Below are 17,042 nucleotides of genomic sequence, written 5' to 3'. Positions count from 1 at the left end.
AAAAAAGAAAATGGTTGAAGTAGTGAAACCCGGTTAGCTAAATCTTTCACAAAAACATGATTTTGATGATATATTTGTGCACAAACCAACAAGAGACTTTCAGGGCAATGACATTATCTGTTCCTTTAATCTGTATGTTTTTGATTAAAAAATGTGAAAGTTTAGATTTCTATAACCCCTTGTTTGATCCCAGATTTTGATGAAATTTCTGACATTCTGTACATCTCTATTTTAGTGTGACATTGCACCGTACGAGGTACAATGTACATCTTTTTGTGACAAAAATAGATATGCACGTATATCTTGATCAAGTAAAACTGATGTGTTTACAGCTCAGATGTATGTGCAGGTATTGAGGTTGAGTGTATTTCATAAAAGCAGATGCCTGTTAAGAAATGCTACTTTCTACACTATTGTACTGCAACGTGCATGTCAATGACATTTCGGTCAGCTACGTCCAAAGTGTGTATCTCAACACATAGTTCATTCTTGTTGGCAAACAAAATGAGTTCAGAAAACTTGGAAAATATTTCTGGCAAAAGCATAGATGGGTTTAGCAATGACACGGAAGATTTCCTGCTTCGAAAGCAAAACTAAAACAGAGAGAGTGAGAGAAGAAGAAAGAAAGGGAGGGTGGGGGAGAGATTGACAAAGAGGCAATCTGTCATGACAAAAAAAAAGGGGGGGGGGAGAGGAATAAAAATGGGGATGGAGGGAACAAATCATAAAGCTGGAACAAAGCAACTACAACGAAACGCTTCACCGGATTTTTGCGTGCGATTGTTGTACACCAAGCTCTTCGTAAGTTTGATGAATCTCCGGAGTATTAGATACGGTTTACAAAGCGCAAGACATTAAGATTTAAGCAGACGAACTTGCCGATGTCATTCTTGCTTAAAGGCATTTTATACCATTTGCAGATGAAACAAAAACCCATCATTAGTGTTTTGAAATAATTCTAAAATGTGAGTTCCGGATAGAAGCAACCACTGTAAAAAAATTGAATCCGTTTAATCGATGTCAAGTATTGTTGAATACAGAACATGTGAACAATAGATATGATAAAAATGTTTCCGGTCTAAGCCGTCTGCAGTTATAGTTTATTGAGAAAAATACTAATATCTCCTTAAATTTTAGGCTTTATTGTGAAAATTGTAAACGGTGGGATGTTTTGTGACACAACAGACCTACACATATGAATCAAATGTCCTATTTTGAAAAAAATTTAAATCACTGCTCCAAAAGGTAAACAGGAACCTTTTAACATAAGCATCAATTGCATGTGGCATCTATGTGTACACGAATCTTTATTTCTAAAAAGGAATCGTCATTGTTCATATTTTTTAAAGAAATATAAAGGATATCGTATTCAACAGACGGTTTGTATAGCCACTTCGCAACTAAGGCGTCATATCTTGAACATATCTCTAAATGATGGAATAACGTCAATAAGAAAATCAATTTAATGTAAATCGGATGACTGTTTCAAGTAAATTATCTTATCATGTTGTTCTAAAAGAACAAAGTCGTTCCTGAAGTGCAAATTGAGGCAATCTATGAGAGAGAGAGAGAGAGAGAGAGAGAGAGAGAGAGAGAGAGAGAGAGAGAGTAGGGTGTTTATAATAAAAGAGAAATGTGACTTTTTTATTTTATTTCAGCAGTTGCACTAGACATTTCAGGCAAGGTATTGAAGAGTTGGTTCAGAACTTAATATTCTGCCCTCGAAAATGAGTGGACTCACAATGCCAGTCTATATGTTCTATTATTACACCCGCACTTTTCTATTCCTCCACTTGTTTATTTTCTATATTCTTTTTATTCTCAATTTCAGGGATGAAATATGCTCAAGCCCCTTTTCTATTCTCACAGATAATATTTGGAGAGTGTCCGCAACGAAGCATTGTGTGCCAGATCTGTTTTCAACCTGAAGCACGCCGGTAAACTAACGACCATGCATATCGTCCATGATCGATCCGATCTTTGTCAAAAGCGAGTGATTTGAGAGATTAGAATAACGGTTTCACAATAAGAATGATTGATCGCCGTCCGGCGAACAATGTCCCCGCTATCTGTGAATGAGCGAGTGGCAGCTACGATTGGTACCATGGCAACGACATTGTTGACATCGCTCACTGCGGCAGCTCCGAGCTACTATTTTTCTCCGCAGGTCAATGCCGATCGAAGTAGGAGCTAGTCTACGGCAGCTGCTTTCTGTATGCGTTTTTTCAATCTTTTCCTATCTTCAAAATGACACGAAATTGCAACGAGAGAGATATTTGACTCCAGATCTATCACAGCATTTGAGATGTTCAAATGACGTCATGACAAAGAACTAAAAGTGAAAGATTCATGTAGTACGGTAATTCTCTAGCAACAAAATAAGACTCTCGTAGAGACTACATTACCTCGGTTGAGGGATGTTCCTAATACGCCCACCTTGTCACACACCCACCCCGGTGTTGTATTGCCCATTCATTCGCAGGTTGAGGGTTGAAGAACAGTGGGACCAACAAAAGGTGTCCGGTGGTAAATAAACGAGCGGCGTGCAGAACAACCACAACTCAGGGCAAATACAAACTTTCTAAGTTCTAAGACTGGTCATTTGCCCTTGTTCTTGTCCTTGCCGAGGCAAACGCCGCTGCATCTTTGACCAGGAGACACACCAAGTTTCTGAAGACGTCACAACTGAAGGAAACTGATTTGAAATCTTGGGAATCTCGGATATTGCTTCCGTCAAAACGACCGTCTGCAAAGGATATCGAGGTACGCGCTTAGCATAATATTATACATTTTGTCACGTATATTCATCGTTAGAAATCATCGGTGTTCAGGTGTGTTTTGGAATAAGTTTGACTTTAAAAAGTGTACTACGTATAGTATCGATAGATGTTGTCTGTTTGTTGCTTTTTTGCTTCTTCAGATGTGATTGCGTTCGACATCAGTTTACGTATTATTTCAAACCCAATGTGGAAAGGTTTTACATGCATTCCTAATATTACACTAGGTAGTTATAAGATCAAAAAAGGAAGAGTGCATTTATCTCGTAATAAAATGTAGCGCAGTATGACTGCGTAGTTTGACGTGAAGTTTAAAAAAAAGTTAACAGAATTCATATGTGATTTGTATTTTTGTTTGTTCCAATCAGAAAAGTCTTTTTCTCACCTGGCGACTAATGTTACCTATATATTTGCTTTGTTCTTAGTGAAAATAATCATATAGCATCCAAATTAATGCAGTGTCGACAGCAAACCAGGTCAATAATTGCGCATGGAAAATGTGCTAACAGCAAAGATTATTCAAACTGATGGGACGAAAACAAAACAGGTCGCTACCTATAGCAGGATTAACTGCTTTAATTAAAAGTGTGGATATGGTTAAAACGTTAGAGTTTGGATTTCATATAGTTTCAACTTAAATTACATATTATATAGACTCTAAGAAGGCCAAGAGCAGGGGAGATAAAAATAAACCAGATTGACCAGAAGATAGAGAGAAAGAGAGGAGAGAGAGAGAGAGAAGAGGAATCTGATATGTTTGACAGTGATTTATATACTCTGAATCCATGACGAATATTTCTATGTGTTATGACAAGAAAGCTTGTCTGGTGGAACGTGTGGACGTGGTATCGATCTTCAATGGACACTCAGCATTACATTGGAAAAATAACGGGCAGACAAATGCTGTAGTGACATTGTCAGTAATCAAATTACCACATGATTGACTAAACGAATGTATCTATCAAGTCGGTAGTCGGCAATAAGTCGGTATGTTTTTCATGTGAATTTACCAATTTGAGGCTCAGGCGCATGGGGTATTCTGATTCTTTGTATCCGGAAACATTTGGACGTTCTCGTATTCTTCACGCAAGAAATTGATCCATATCGCCGTGGCAACCTAATGTTGAATTGCTTAATTTGTCTACAACTGAAGTGTGTATAGGTCCTACATGTGTTTCCGATTTGATTTATATCTCTGCTGTCTCGCTCGGCGTCTCGGAGGAGCCATGGAGACATCATATCAAAGTAAACACTATTTGTGCGTGTTCATACAAGCAAAACATATAATTCTAAATTAACACTCCTCAGGCGTGGCGTGCTATACGAGCATGCCGAAGTAACACGGACTCAAGTATTTGCATTGTGTAGAACAAGTAGGAAAGACCTGGCACAACCGTTTAGGGTCTACATAGGTCCCGTTTACCTTTACCTGGCGAACAAAGCACAAATGTAGCCTACACCATTTAAGATCAAACGTTTAAAAGAAAAGAGCGTGAAACATTGTATGTGAGATTGAATTCATAGCGCGGTGCTGTATTCTTTTGCTTTGGTGAAAGACAGTTTGCGTTGGGTAAAGTGAAATGATATGAAAATGATACATAAAGAAACGGCACAGAAACATCGACCACATCATTATACCCACTCCTCAATGTGACATCAAAACGAATCCCAAGAAAGTTCTAGTAGTTATATAAGTGATCCGTTGACTATGGAGTAGTGTGCACGAGTGTGGTCGTGATGGTGGTGGTAGTGGTGATGGGGGGGTGATTTGTAGAAGAATTGTCAATCCATTTTCCAGTTATTCTTCTTCGACAATGCATGAACTATTTGCGTAGCTGTTATCGTGTCGTAATTATGTCAGAGCGAGCAAATATGTGTGAACGTGAATACACGTTTGAATTTCTTGAAATGACTCTGCAATGCCCTAGCACTGATTGTTGAATATTTCGGGTCAAAGTCTACTTATTCCACTATTTTGACTCACGTAATCTCTGAACGTCTGAATCTCTGAAAGGTCATGCGATAATCGTACGGCGGGTATACAACCGTAAACTCAGCAGTTATCAACACCAGTATTTTGAAGAATATGAATAATGAAAATTGTCAGAACTGTTGATTGCCTCCCTGCAAATCTGGTCAAAATCTGGTCAAATGGGGAAATCCGCTTAGTAAAGTGCCTTTCATCCATCAAGGACAAGGGGACAAAATGTGTTTCAAATTCTTTCAGCCGTGTATAGACCTTAATCTCAGCTTCCATTGTAAGTGTTTTGAAGTAATTCTCCACAGACGAGATGATGTAGGCCTACTCACCCTATTTGTGACTTACGGAAGCCGAAGCATAAGTGACTAAAGGCCGTTTTATCAGTGTTTTACACCGATATTCTAAATTTGAAATTTGATTAAGGAATGCAAAGGTGTCACAGTCCTTAACTATTGCATATCGTATAGCTGTCTTGTAGGCCTGTAGCGTAATCTGTTATAACTACTACAATGCTTGTAATAGTAATTGACCGCAATATAGAACCATGGAGCAAACTCCAAGACAGCAGTATATTTTCTCTTACACTCACCGTTTTGACCAACAAAGATTTCGTTGCCGAACTGCAGTCAGCTAATTGTATATACAGAACTCTTGACAGAATGCACAGTCCACTAAAGTAGAGGTTTATATACGATGAAGACAACATAATAGAGGATGAATTCTCAGGATGAACAATTCACGTCTATGTTTCATCCGTGTTCGCAGGGAACGAATTTGATATTTAACTTCTAACGGAATTTTTCAGCTTGACATGATTAAATTCATTACTGCAGTCATGAACAGTGTATCAAAAAAACGTAATACAATTTTGTAATTCTTTATAGAATCATTGCTTTTTGTCCTACACGCACAAGACCTCAAACTAACTGCTCTCATCCGTACATAATATTGCGTGTCTTCACCCTTTTGAGGAAGGTCATTTGAGGAACGCTCCAAATCAAGGTTGCCCATCAGACAATTTAATGAGTATAATTCTTGTCGTGCGAATTTCACTCCAGCCATGGCATCGGTCTCCAGTTTGGCCGCAATAATTAGCTCTTGTAATTGGAACGCTGTAATAATGGCACTGCACTGTGCGTCATTGTTAATATGGTTTCAGTGAATCTGTTTTTATAGCGACCTTCCATGCATAAAGAGCGAGTTCTGTTTGTGTCGGTGGTAGCCATAGCAAAGTGCGATATGTCAATATTTGCGAGCATTTTAGCTTCATAAATATCAAATCGTGGTAGCCTTAACGACGGGGTCGTTGAAGTTGTCATACATGCAATATATTCTGGCCTACGTTTACGACTAATGCTACATTGGTCTGCTTATTTCACAGCATCTCATTTACTTTGGTGCATTTTTGTGGGAGAAATGTGGTAAACAGAAATATGGCTCAGGATTGCAAACAGACAGTCAAATTCTGCCAAGTGCGTTCATCTACGGGCAAGGAGTTTAAACCCAAATCGTCTCTTTTTACCCAAATGAAATGTGCATGGGTAACTAGCAACGCTGGAGTAATGATAACGGCAGGGCCTTCTTGGCGAATTAACACCCTGGATAAATAAGATCATTATCATAGATTTATCGTCGTCGTAATTGTCCTTGTAATTGTAATGATATTATTGTCATTATTATTATTATTATTATTATTATTATTATTATTATTATTATTGTTATTATTATTATTATCATTATTATCATTAACATTATCATTATTACTATATTACTACTACTGCTACTACTATCATAATCATCATCATCATCGTCATTATCCTCGTCATTGTTTTCATTATTATTACGATTAATTTTGCTTAAGTCAACTGCCTTATCAAACGATGATTTCAAAGAGCAAAATGATATACAAGACTCTTTTCAAATATCTTTACACGTCGGTTTGAGTCTATTACTTTAAAATCAAAAGCGCAATCAAAGTAGCGCTGTGGCTCTTTCTTAAACGACAGAAGGAGTGCTGAACTGAAGAGATTGCATGGCATCGGAATTTTGTTTCTTACTTCGCAAATGTTTTTTTTTTTCACTTCTTCTCTGTTTTGACTGTATTGATAATGAGAATGAAAAATGTGCCGTTCGTTCTAGGGTCACCTGTTTCCGTCTGGCCAATTATTGGATGCACAAGCGATATTTTCCCTATAGGCCAAAATAAATCTTGTTTCCCCATGCCAAAATATCGACCGCGTTAATGATTAACGAAAATACATCCGTCTTGGGGAACATTCGCTATCTGTTTGGGCATGTATTTACTGATAATCAAACACTTTGTGGGATAATTCTTATCTATTAGATTGTATTCCAGCGGAGAAAAGATCGATAGACCCGGATGCACTTTATCCAGCTGCGCTTAGGAATGTGTCGTCAAACATGGCGTTGCGGAGTGAAATGGATAACCATAGTATAGAGCAGGTGATAAGCTGCAGGCGTCCTATGTGATGTTGTATAGCTCTGCCTTCTTTGCGTCATAAACGTAGAACTATATATTTCACAATAAACGCGTCTAATATAATAGTATCAGCTAATATTTCGCCTGTCGACTGTCACTCTATTCAGTAGCAACATTCATCCCATTCTTTATATGATATAATATCTGTCAATAGCACATGGGGCAGTTCTCAGGAAATGAATCACATTGTTGAGAGACTAATAGTAACGAAACCAGTGAAGTGTGAATATGAACGCAAAGAAATGGGAAAAAATCTGTAGAAAGACATGTAAAGCGACATCTTGTAAGAACCTCTTGGCAATTTCAGTTCAATTTATTTTATTTGATCGCGGCAATTTGCTTCAGCAAAGCTGTTCTTCTGCAAATCCGTGGCTTCGAAGATGATAATGTCAAGTATTTATTTCTGTCTATGTCAAACAAAATGCCATTGATTTGTCTAACTGATAAGTGTTTATGATAATGGTGATCAGACTGTGATACTGGTCATATCGTTTGACGCTTGGCCGCATGGAATATTTCTTTGTATCCGGAAACATTTGAGCGTTCTTGTATTATTCACATATGAAATTGATCCATATCATTTATTGAATGTTCTTTTGGTTTTTTCTTTTATTTTCAACAATAGCATATTGCAGGAAAAAAAACATTAAAAGCTAAGAGTCAAGGAAGTATTCAAAACAATAGATTGATTATTTTCGTCGATTTCTCATTCTCACAGAGAGCTAAATCCGAACGCGAGATGGCGTCAAGCCAGAATCCTGACGAAGTGTTGCCGTATGTGGCTCGGGTAAATTCGCAGCTTAGCGACGAGGTCCGAAAGCTTCAGGAAGGAACATGCAAGAAGCTCTACAAACAGACGAGAAGTTTTATCGACGCACTCATGCGCTCGCCCAACGGCCAGAACACAACGTACGGGCCCAGCATCTGTACCATATCAGAGGTAAAGTTTGAAAAAGCTCTGCAATAAGTTAATTGAATTCTAACCTGGGCAAATATGATTCTTTAACACACAATTAGAGTTCAATGTCACACATAAAACGGCTCGGTTTATAGTGAGTAGAATGTAATGATTATTGATCAACATGATACATATCGAGAGAAAACGGTTGATGGTCAGTCGATAGATTGTTGTCATCGTATTAGAGACCCGAAATGATAATGTTAAGGTTGAAAAATTTTGATTTTCTTAGGACTTGGGTGTTTGTAATGAGATCTAGATACACCTAATGTACACCCGGCTCACGTCCTTTTTCCTTCTCTCTGTGAAGGGAACTTTTAATATGACAACCTTTCATAGCTGTCTCGTGATGCCAAAAACATGTTACACGGGCTCTTGTATGTATTATGTGCGATCTTAGGGACACGAGGATGATAAAATTATTGGAGTTTGTAACCTTCCAGATTCTCAGGCACAGAACTTCATTCGAGAACAAGAAGTCGTCTAGGAAACGGTGTTTAGTGGTGGGATGTCTAACTTTTCATTAGCATTAATTAATGTGTAGTTATCTGAATGGTATATGCTTTGCCGAATGATATTCTTGTTAGCACTACATGGGGAAAAGAAGCCATAAAATATGATGCCTTCTCCATTTTGTTTCTAGGTTCGCGAGTGCTTCGAACACTCGAAGCAGCTAGATGGAGACCGCCCCACCCACTTCACCCACGTGTTGGAGCTCTTTATCACGTCTATCGAGACTCTACAGCGATTGTGCAGTGAGATGCATACATGCATCGGCGAAACTGTCATGGCCCTGACGCAGCACGAGTGCCAGCGAGCGTCGGCCGAGAAGATCCGAAATGCCCTCGAGTTCTGCCGAGAGCACCTGAACGAGGACACGAACTTCATCGAGCTCTCGGCGAAATCGACAATCGAGAAGTTTCGCGGGCTCAACACGGGGGAGGTGGCCAACTGGGGGGCCGTGCTCAACCTTATACCTGTCATCGTCAACAAGTGTCAGGAAATAGCAGATGCGGTGAGAAATTTATTTGATGATTAATTTTGTTTTAAAATCATCATGATATCTGTCACTCATACAGAATCAGACAGGTATATCTTCTTCAAGCTCTGTCATTTTTGTTTAGTCTTTTTTTATTTGATTTCTATGATTTTCAATGCACAGAGTATTTTTTTCTTCAAAAATTATTGGTTCATCCAATTAAGACCTGGTGTACCGTTGCACTGGGTTACCCCGTGAATTTGGCCATTTCGTCGTGCACATGAAGCACAATGTATTGTGATCGATGAAAATGATACAATGCTTATTGAAAGGTGTTTTTTTTCAATATCAAGATGGAACGATCAGTGAACAGCAGTTTATTTATTTTGCAAACTCAAGGAAAACTGCTGTACGAATGTCGTCACACCCGGGTCGTCACATTACTGAGCTGACAGCAAGCCGTTGACAAACGCCCTCTATTGTCTCTTTTTTCCCCTTCCTTTTTTGTGACCGCCGAGCTTCGCAGCTGAGCGATCGCGACCCGACGCCTCGGGCAGACGTTGCTATGGCTACCCGTGCCGGCGTCAGTGGAGCGCGCGACCCCGGAGTGAACAATACCATGCGAGTCGATACACAAAAGCGTTGCGGACTCGCCCGCTTGTCGTCCCATACACAAGCCATGTGTTGAAAGGTTCCGGGTAGCGACTGTGTTGACAAACTCATACTGTTATTATAGGTCTTACAACAGGCCCGTTGGTTGGCTTTTCTTCTTGCAACCTATAATCGGTTGTCATACTGTGGAAAACTGCGTTATCCTTGCCGAAAGCAGAGCCAGTTTTTGGAGTCTGACAGGTAAATTTCTGCCCCCTGTGCTCGATGTTTGCGACGTGCGTCAATATAGGCCTATAGCCTTTCTTTACTCAATTTTGTTTGAAGACCTGTTGATATTGTGTGAGCAGAGTACGACTGCTCATGTAATTTGAGTGCATAGATACTCGCTGTGTCACCTGTTGGACTGCAGTTTTTGAGCAAATGTAATCATTATCAGTATTATCGTACTAATATCATTTGGCATGTCAGTGCTTTAGCGCCTGCAATACTTGTGCTTGCAATACGAAAGTGTTGTGCCTTTTCCTTTACAGTGTTTATTACTAATGTTCACATCACGGCCATTGATCCTGTAACTGTGATAGAATGGTTGATAAACAGATTTGGTAGTTGGTAGCTTCCCCTCCAAAATACTTCTAGTGGAGTTTCAGTTATCTGGAGATTGTTGAGTAGTACAGATGGGAATGATGAAAAAGCTGTTACTGTATGTTGTTCTCGTTGGTGATAATGTTTTCGATGACATCAGTAATGTGTATGTTTGTATTAAGTATCATAATGTTTCGTCAGTCCTGGAACCAGAATTTGTACTTTATTTCAATACACAAGTTCATTATTTTGATAATGACAATTAGACCGGTTTGCCAACATATTCAAATTTTATGCATGCATTTCTGGGTATAATGGATCTCCTTGACAACTGAAAGCTTGCCCGAAGTTTGCCCGATGTAGCAATAACTAGATGTATAGTATATGCAAACTGGATTCCAGTTATTGAAAAGTTTTGTTCTGTTTTGTTTTGTTTTGTGTTGTTTTCTTCTCTCTTTTTTGTAAAGGTACACGTTAATATAGTAATTCCTTGCGTATGGGACGGGAAAAACAAATCATTAATTCGAGAGTATTAGTACCGCGGTCTACTAACACGGAATGGATGGGAAAATTTTTATCTTCTACTTAAGATAATGAATCATGAAATAAGGTTGACTTTTCGTGAAATTACACGTAAACCTATTTGGCTGGAGTACATGCATCATGGTTATCTGATCTCGTGTTGAACGATCGCGTGTTGAACGATCGCAGTTAGTTTCCCGGTCTCGTTAAAGAAAGCCTCCTTGCCGTGTCGTTTAATGTCCGTGGTTTCCTCCTTGTGCCCAATATTTATGTGTATTTGTTCATGTATGTATGTATGTATGTATATATGTGATATGTAATGAATACAATTGTATGTGTATGATATATGTAGATATGATTTTTAAAAATCTGTCTCCCTATCTACTGTATATACTCCCTATACATGTAGACCAGGGCACCGTTTCATGAAAGTTGTCAGCCCTGACAAGTTGTCAGTATCTGATAATTAACATTCAATTTGTAGTAACAGTCATTGACCAGAGCTTTTCAGCCAATCAAAGCCAAGGATTTTACTGAACTTGTCAGAGACTTACAACTTGTCAGGGCTGACAACTTTCATGAAACGGTGCCCTGCATGTTTTCGTCTCCTTGATGAACTAAAATATTCGTTTGTTGAGTTAGTCTTCTCTTGTGACGTATTTTACAAATGTTTGTCCTTTTTTTCGTGTGCAGACGGCAGATTGGACGTCAGTCACGCTATCACAGAGGAACGTCATTTTCCGCGAATCTAAAAGCAAGGACGCCACCAAGCCAAGAAGCGCCTCCAGACAGAGCGGACGGAATTCAGCCACCGGGATGAACGGGACTCAAACGCAGAGGGCGGGCCAGCAGGCTGGACAGGGTCAGACGCGGAAGCCAAGGAAAACCTACGGTAAGTCCAGTTCTGAGTTCGTCTTAAACCAATTTAGTATGGCTCCCTGGTTCGTGGGCAACTGTTACTGTCATCATTTATCCTAAGCCCCTTTCTACGTGAGGTGAGGGGGCTTTATAGTTATTGCCGATCCGATTCCTTGGTGAATTCCAATTTTGTATTGAATTCCTTTTGTTGAGACAAAACGGTGAATGTGTGAATGGTCGAAAGATTCGAACGATCATCATGAGTGTGTTATTACGGTTTTTAACAATTATTGTGGGAGCAAATGTTAGGCCGCTAAGACTACGTTCCTAATATATGAACTTGAAACTTTGATTATGAATTCAGTTTACATTGATTTGGTGTACAGTAGTTAATATGAATCAACATTGCTTTTTTATCTCGGTTGAAATTCACTCGAGCACAGAGAGGTCGCAGATTTGTAGACCTGCAACTCTGAACAATGAATTTCTGAAGAGTAAATATATTGAACTATGATATTCTTTATAAAGGAAAAAAAAGTCGAAAAAAAATGATTCATCTACATGGCATAAGCATGAAATTATAATTGTGTTATGGTTCACATTTTCGGACCTAGTGGACTGCCTTTATCAACATAATGATCTCTCGTTTTGTTCTCAAATCAATAGTTTAAAGAGCATAGTAGGCCCAAGTGGGCAGTTAACATGTCTTGTCACATGTCTTGTGTGTGATGTTGTCTCTCTTCAGCTGACAAAGTTGATGAGCGCAACAAGGGACGCATTTCTCTGTTAGAGCGCCCTCCTTGGAAGCCGTCATCCAACCCGCCTCATAATCTCTACCCTCAACTGCACATTCACCTCGGGGATCCAACGCAGCATGTTTAGGGAACGGGGTTGGCGCTTCGAGCGGCGGCAGCGGCTGGCCTATCTCTCGTGTGAGCTGCTCCGCACATCAGAGGGGGAGTCCATAATACACATCGCTCCCGCCGCATAGAATTCGGGTCGTCACGGCATAGGAAAAACACATCAAACTTTTCATCTAGGGCGTACGGCCCGAAAGCATGTAAATCATTGCACTAATTTCTGGCACACTTTAATTCCGTAGGGTAAAGCGTCCCCAATAATTCATGTTCGAATTCTCTGTTGTGGAGTGTAGGAGACTTTTCAGGTCGCGTTTAACGTTTGTTGATGGAGAATCCGTGCCTGGACGCCTGCCTGCTTTACGCTTTCAGGCACTGTTCTAATAATCAAGTGCTTCTCGTTTGGGGCAAAACTACGCCACTTTCTCTCCGGCAACCTTCGTCAATTGCACGCCCATGAAGAGAACTCTGCGAAGCATCGATTTCCCAATCAGCGACAGAGTGATATGCCTGGAATGCTCTCCCGTTAAGTTACTCAGGCTGTCGCCCGGCAGATGTTGACATTCTTGTGAAAACTTTCCGCGCCCCCATTCCGACGAATCGTGTGAGCTTCCTATAGTTTGTAAAGCTAGATTCAAGAATTGCACCAGAGTTTACAGTCTTCAAATCTCGATTTTTGTTTACACAACGTGTATCACAACATCCAGTCATGCGATCAGTGTCAACATCTGCAGGCATTGTTTTGTTATAATTATGTGATGTCATATCTGCGGCTGTCATTATTGATTCATCATCAGGTGGTTTATAAAACGACATTTTGCATTGGCGTTAGATAATCAGCCAATAAAGAATGTACTGGATGTTGATATCGACAAATGAAATGTTTTAAATTGCCACATTTAGCTGAATTTCTTTCGCGTTGTTCATAACAATGTTGTTTCATAATCATCAAATGATATGTCTGTTAGAAATGGTAGACCTCATCAAGCGCATTGAAGGGCAATTTGATGCTCTGCGTCTTTGGTTGCGATTGGAGCTGTGATTAGTGAGAGTTGTCCTCTACAAAGTACGCCTTATTAGGAGGCTGGACACGCTCTCCTTTAGGATCGAATACATTCAGAAAACAAGATCTTCGAGCGGAATTTGAGCAGAAAACCCCTTTCCAAATTTCAAGAGTGACATAAAACAAGTTGGTTCACTGAGATACCAGTATGAAGCAAGAAAGACATTGAACCTTTTGTGCAGTAAAAAAAAATGTATGTATTCTTCTTTTTTTTCTTATCTGTACGTTTTAACACGCTTGTCTTGGGAGAATTTTTGAGGCGTGAGACTTTCACGTCAGCAATGCAACAGCGCCACCTGCGGGTTACTATAGTACGTAATTGGTGCTGTCTTTTTACAGCCCAGAGAATCTGTCAAATCCTGAAGGATTTTGCATTTCATCGCTTTATCCCACGGCCCCGCTGTCGGCATTGTTTTGATCACCTTTTCACAACTGATTCGCCGAGACACAGGTGTCGTGTGTTTGCTTTAATAAAGGGCGAGGCGCAAAGGTGGGACCGCTGGAATTGCCATCACATTCAAGTCCAATCAAGGCTATCGGTTATCTCACTCGGAAAGTGTGCGAGAGAAAATTAATTCTCTGCAGCGCAGGTGGTAATCATTTAATTCGGTGTCACTCATCTTCACTTGACATGAAAGGTAGAAGACACCTTATGTCTAGCTAATCATATCTGTATTAGTTCAGGCGCTGGATAACTTTTTTGCTTAGACAATGAATTGGAGAAACAAGAGAAAAACGTGCATGTATAGTGATGCATATCGTGCTGAATAATATGGAGTCGACACGGTCTAGAAAATGACAAGGTGACATTTAACAGCGTTGTATGTCAGCTTTGAATGACAGGGAGGAGTGTGTTATTCAATGCCTAATCTCATAAGGAATTGATATTAACTCTTAATGTCACGGTGTCATTAAGTTAATTGGAACATGTTTAAGGGAAAATATATTGAATTCGTTCTCATTACGTTGTTATGATGGCTGAGAAGATGCCATTATCAACTGCGTGTTTGCACGACCGAGTTTGTACGACAGAACTGATGTAAGTGTATTAACAACAAACCCGCTCGTGTGATGACAGTTTATGTTGTTCTTTTATTCTATAACCAAATTTGACTTGTAGTCCATTGTAGACTAACAAAAAAAAAAGAACTTGACGAGAATGTTCATTCTTGCCTAGATTACTTTACTCTCTTACACAATAATACAGACATAGATTTAAAAGAAAAAGAATTCCTCGTATATTTGCATTTTAATCCCTGCGATCGGAAACACCTAATCGGAATTTCCAGCATATTCCCTAACACAATGAAAAGCGCGTCGAAAAGCTCTGAGGAAATTAATAAATCGATGTACGGCGCAGGTGTAGAGAATTTCCCATCGTGTTGATATCATCATGGACCTACCGTCGTTGTAGGTCCATGGTATCATGAACCTTTATGGCGTGTTCAGGCTGTGACGTGAATTTTGTCACCTACCATGGGGCGGAAGTGTAATGGTCTGCACAAGCCACGTAGCTTTGAAAATGTGAAGTTACATGTATATGCGATGATACCTAACTCAGAGTAACTTGAGTAAGGTTGGAAGTATGTACAACCTGTAGATCGTTATCCCCATGAGCGATGCATCTCTGACGAAAGTCTCGAAATCACAGAACTGTTGTGAACAAGGCCCCGGCTTCTGGATTTAAGCGCATGATGTACTCATTCACGAGCGCGTTTACACAAGCGCCATTTGACATGAAAATCGAAATGTGGTCCTCTCGGCTGACAAGCTGAAGAAGGCTATTACTAGTAACGTAACGATCTCTCCCTATGACTCATGTGTGAAGCATGACAAGTAGTTTAGCTTGAAACTTAGGATAGAGCTGTTTATCACTGAATTCATGAATGTTGAAAAAATGTTCTCCTCTTGAAGATAGCTGTCGTCTAGGGCCTCGCACACTTTCTTCTGCCAAAGAGTTCCTTCTCTTATTTTCATTAAGTTGCAGAATAAGATTGTGACACTGTTTCAAGAATACTAGTAGGCCCTACTTGATATTTTTATTATCAGTTCCAAAGTTATTGGCAAAGTGATTGTTAGGAATGTATTCTACATGCTATAGTGGAACAGTTTGAATCGTCTGCTTAGAATTTGGTGACATATGCCGAGCTACTTGTTTTTTATTTTGTTGAACACTGTCATCTTACGCTCTTTCGTTATTGATCTTTAATATTGCAATAGTGACTCCTTGGTGCCTTCCGGTGTGTCCTATACACAGATCATGAAAATATATAAATAAAAAGGGAAAGACATATGAAATTCGAGTATGATGTGATACATGAGTGCTGACGTCTAAGTCGAGTATCATGTGTATGTATGAATGTTTGTGTTTACACGTGCGTTTGTAGATAATTATGGTCCCCGCTTTGGCCTCTCTGTATGTATAAGTTGCCCGCCAATTTTCAACACCTCTTTATTCAAACTAATTAATTTTCAATTCGATTTCGTCTGCAGGAATTTACAGCGTGCAAATCTGAGGTTTAAGTTTGTCAAATTGTCACTCATAATTTTTGCGTTTTGCAAATCACATTTAAGAATGAAGCATTCAAAATGTCAAACTCGACAACGGCCATAATTACGTCTCTGCCGCTTGTCACTGCAAATTGGGAACACTATGGGATCAAATTCGTTTTTTTTTTCTTTTCAAACAAATTCATTATTTTGTCATTTAAATTCGTGAAATGTTATATTGTGGGCCTTTATTTTGCGGGTAAAGTAGATCTTTAACCATTTCTGAGTGTCGGCCAAGTGGCTATAAGTGTAAGTGAGTTTTGTGAAAGGAAATTTGTGTTCTTATGTACATGATTAAACGATGCAAATGTGAGTAAACGAGTCGGTTGAAGCTATTACAGCATTGTAGGGCATATTTGGGAGACTATTTTTGAATGAAAAATGAAATGACAAAAAGGAATGAATGCCAATAGACCAAATCGATTTTGCTGTCTCGTGCACAGATACTGTGACCGACGAATTTGACTTTCACTCTACGAAAACGGGTGACAAATCACGGAATGGAATGATAATGTTTCAAATTGATCGTTAAAAGACGAAATTGAGACCAAGTCTTGGCACATGCCAGAGTGTCCGAGACGAAATTGAAAACGTATTTTCAAACACTGCATGAATCAATGACGGAAATTGGAGGGGAAAACTTGAATTTTTAAGGAAGACTCTGACTTCGTTCCCCAAAGCGCGACACAAAACAAAACACACCAAGCACGTCGACAGTGAACAAATGAATATAAGTCAAACACTTTTCGTATATTTCTCCCAAAATCAGTGACGCACTTACATGAAAACATGGACACGAGATT

General features: G+C 39.4%; 1 protein-coding gene across 1 annotated transcript; it reads left to right on the top strand.

The window, feature by feature from the left end:
* The first annotated feature begins 2,545 nt into the window (after positions 1-2,545).
* LOC139716623 (uncharacterized) lies at positions 2,546-13,177 on the top strand. Its single transcript, XM_071628148.1, has 5 exons — positions 2,546-2,763; positions 7,977-8,198; positions 8,860-9,231; positions 11,605-11,803; positions 12,515-13,177. The coding sequence occupies exons 2-5, from the start codon at positions 7,998-8,000 to the stop codon at positions 12,649-12,651; spliced, it is 909 nt and encodes a 302-aa protein (XP_071484249.1). The 5' UTR covers positions 2,546-2,763; positions 7,977-7,997; the 3' UTR covers positions 12,652-13,177.
* Positions 13,178-17,042: the final 3,865 nt, after the last annotated feature.

This window comes from Diadema antillarum, unplaced genomic scaffold (assembly GCF_040938485.1).
Source record: "Diadema antillarum isolate AM-2024a unplaced genomic scaffold, OU_Dant_1.0 scf00000068, whole genome shotgun sequence".
Taxonomy (NCBI): Eukaryota; Metazoa; Echinodermata; class Echinoidea; order Diadematoida; family Diadematidae; genus Diadema; species Diadema antillarum.
Note: the sequence above shows the minus strand (reverse complement) of the source record. Positions and strands in the feature narration are given on the sequence as shown.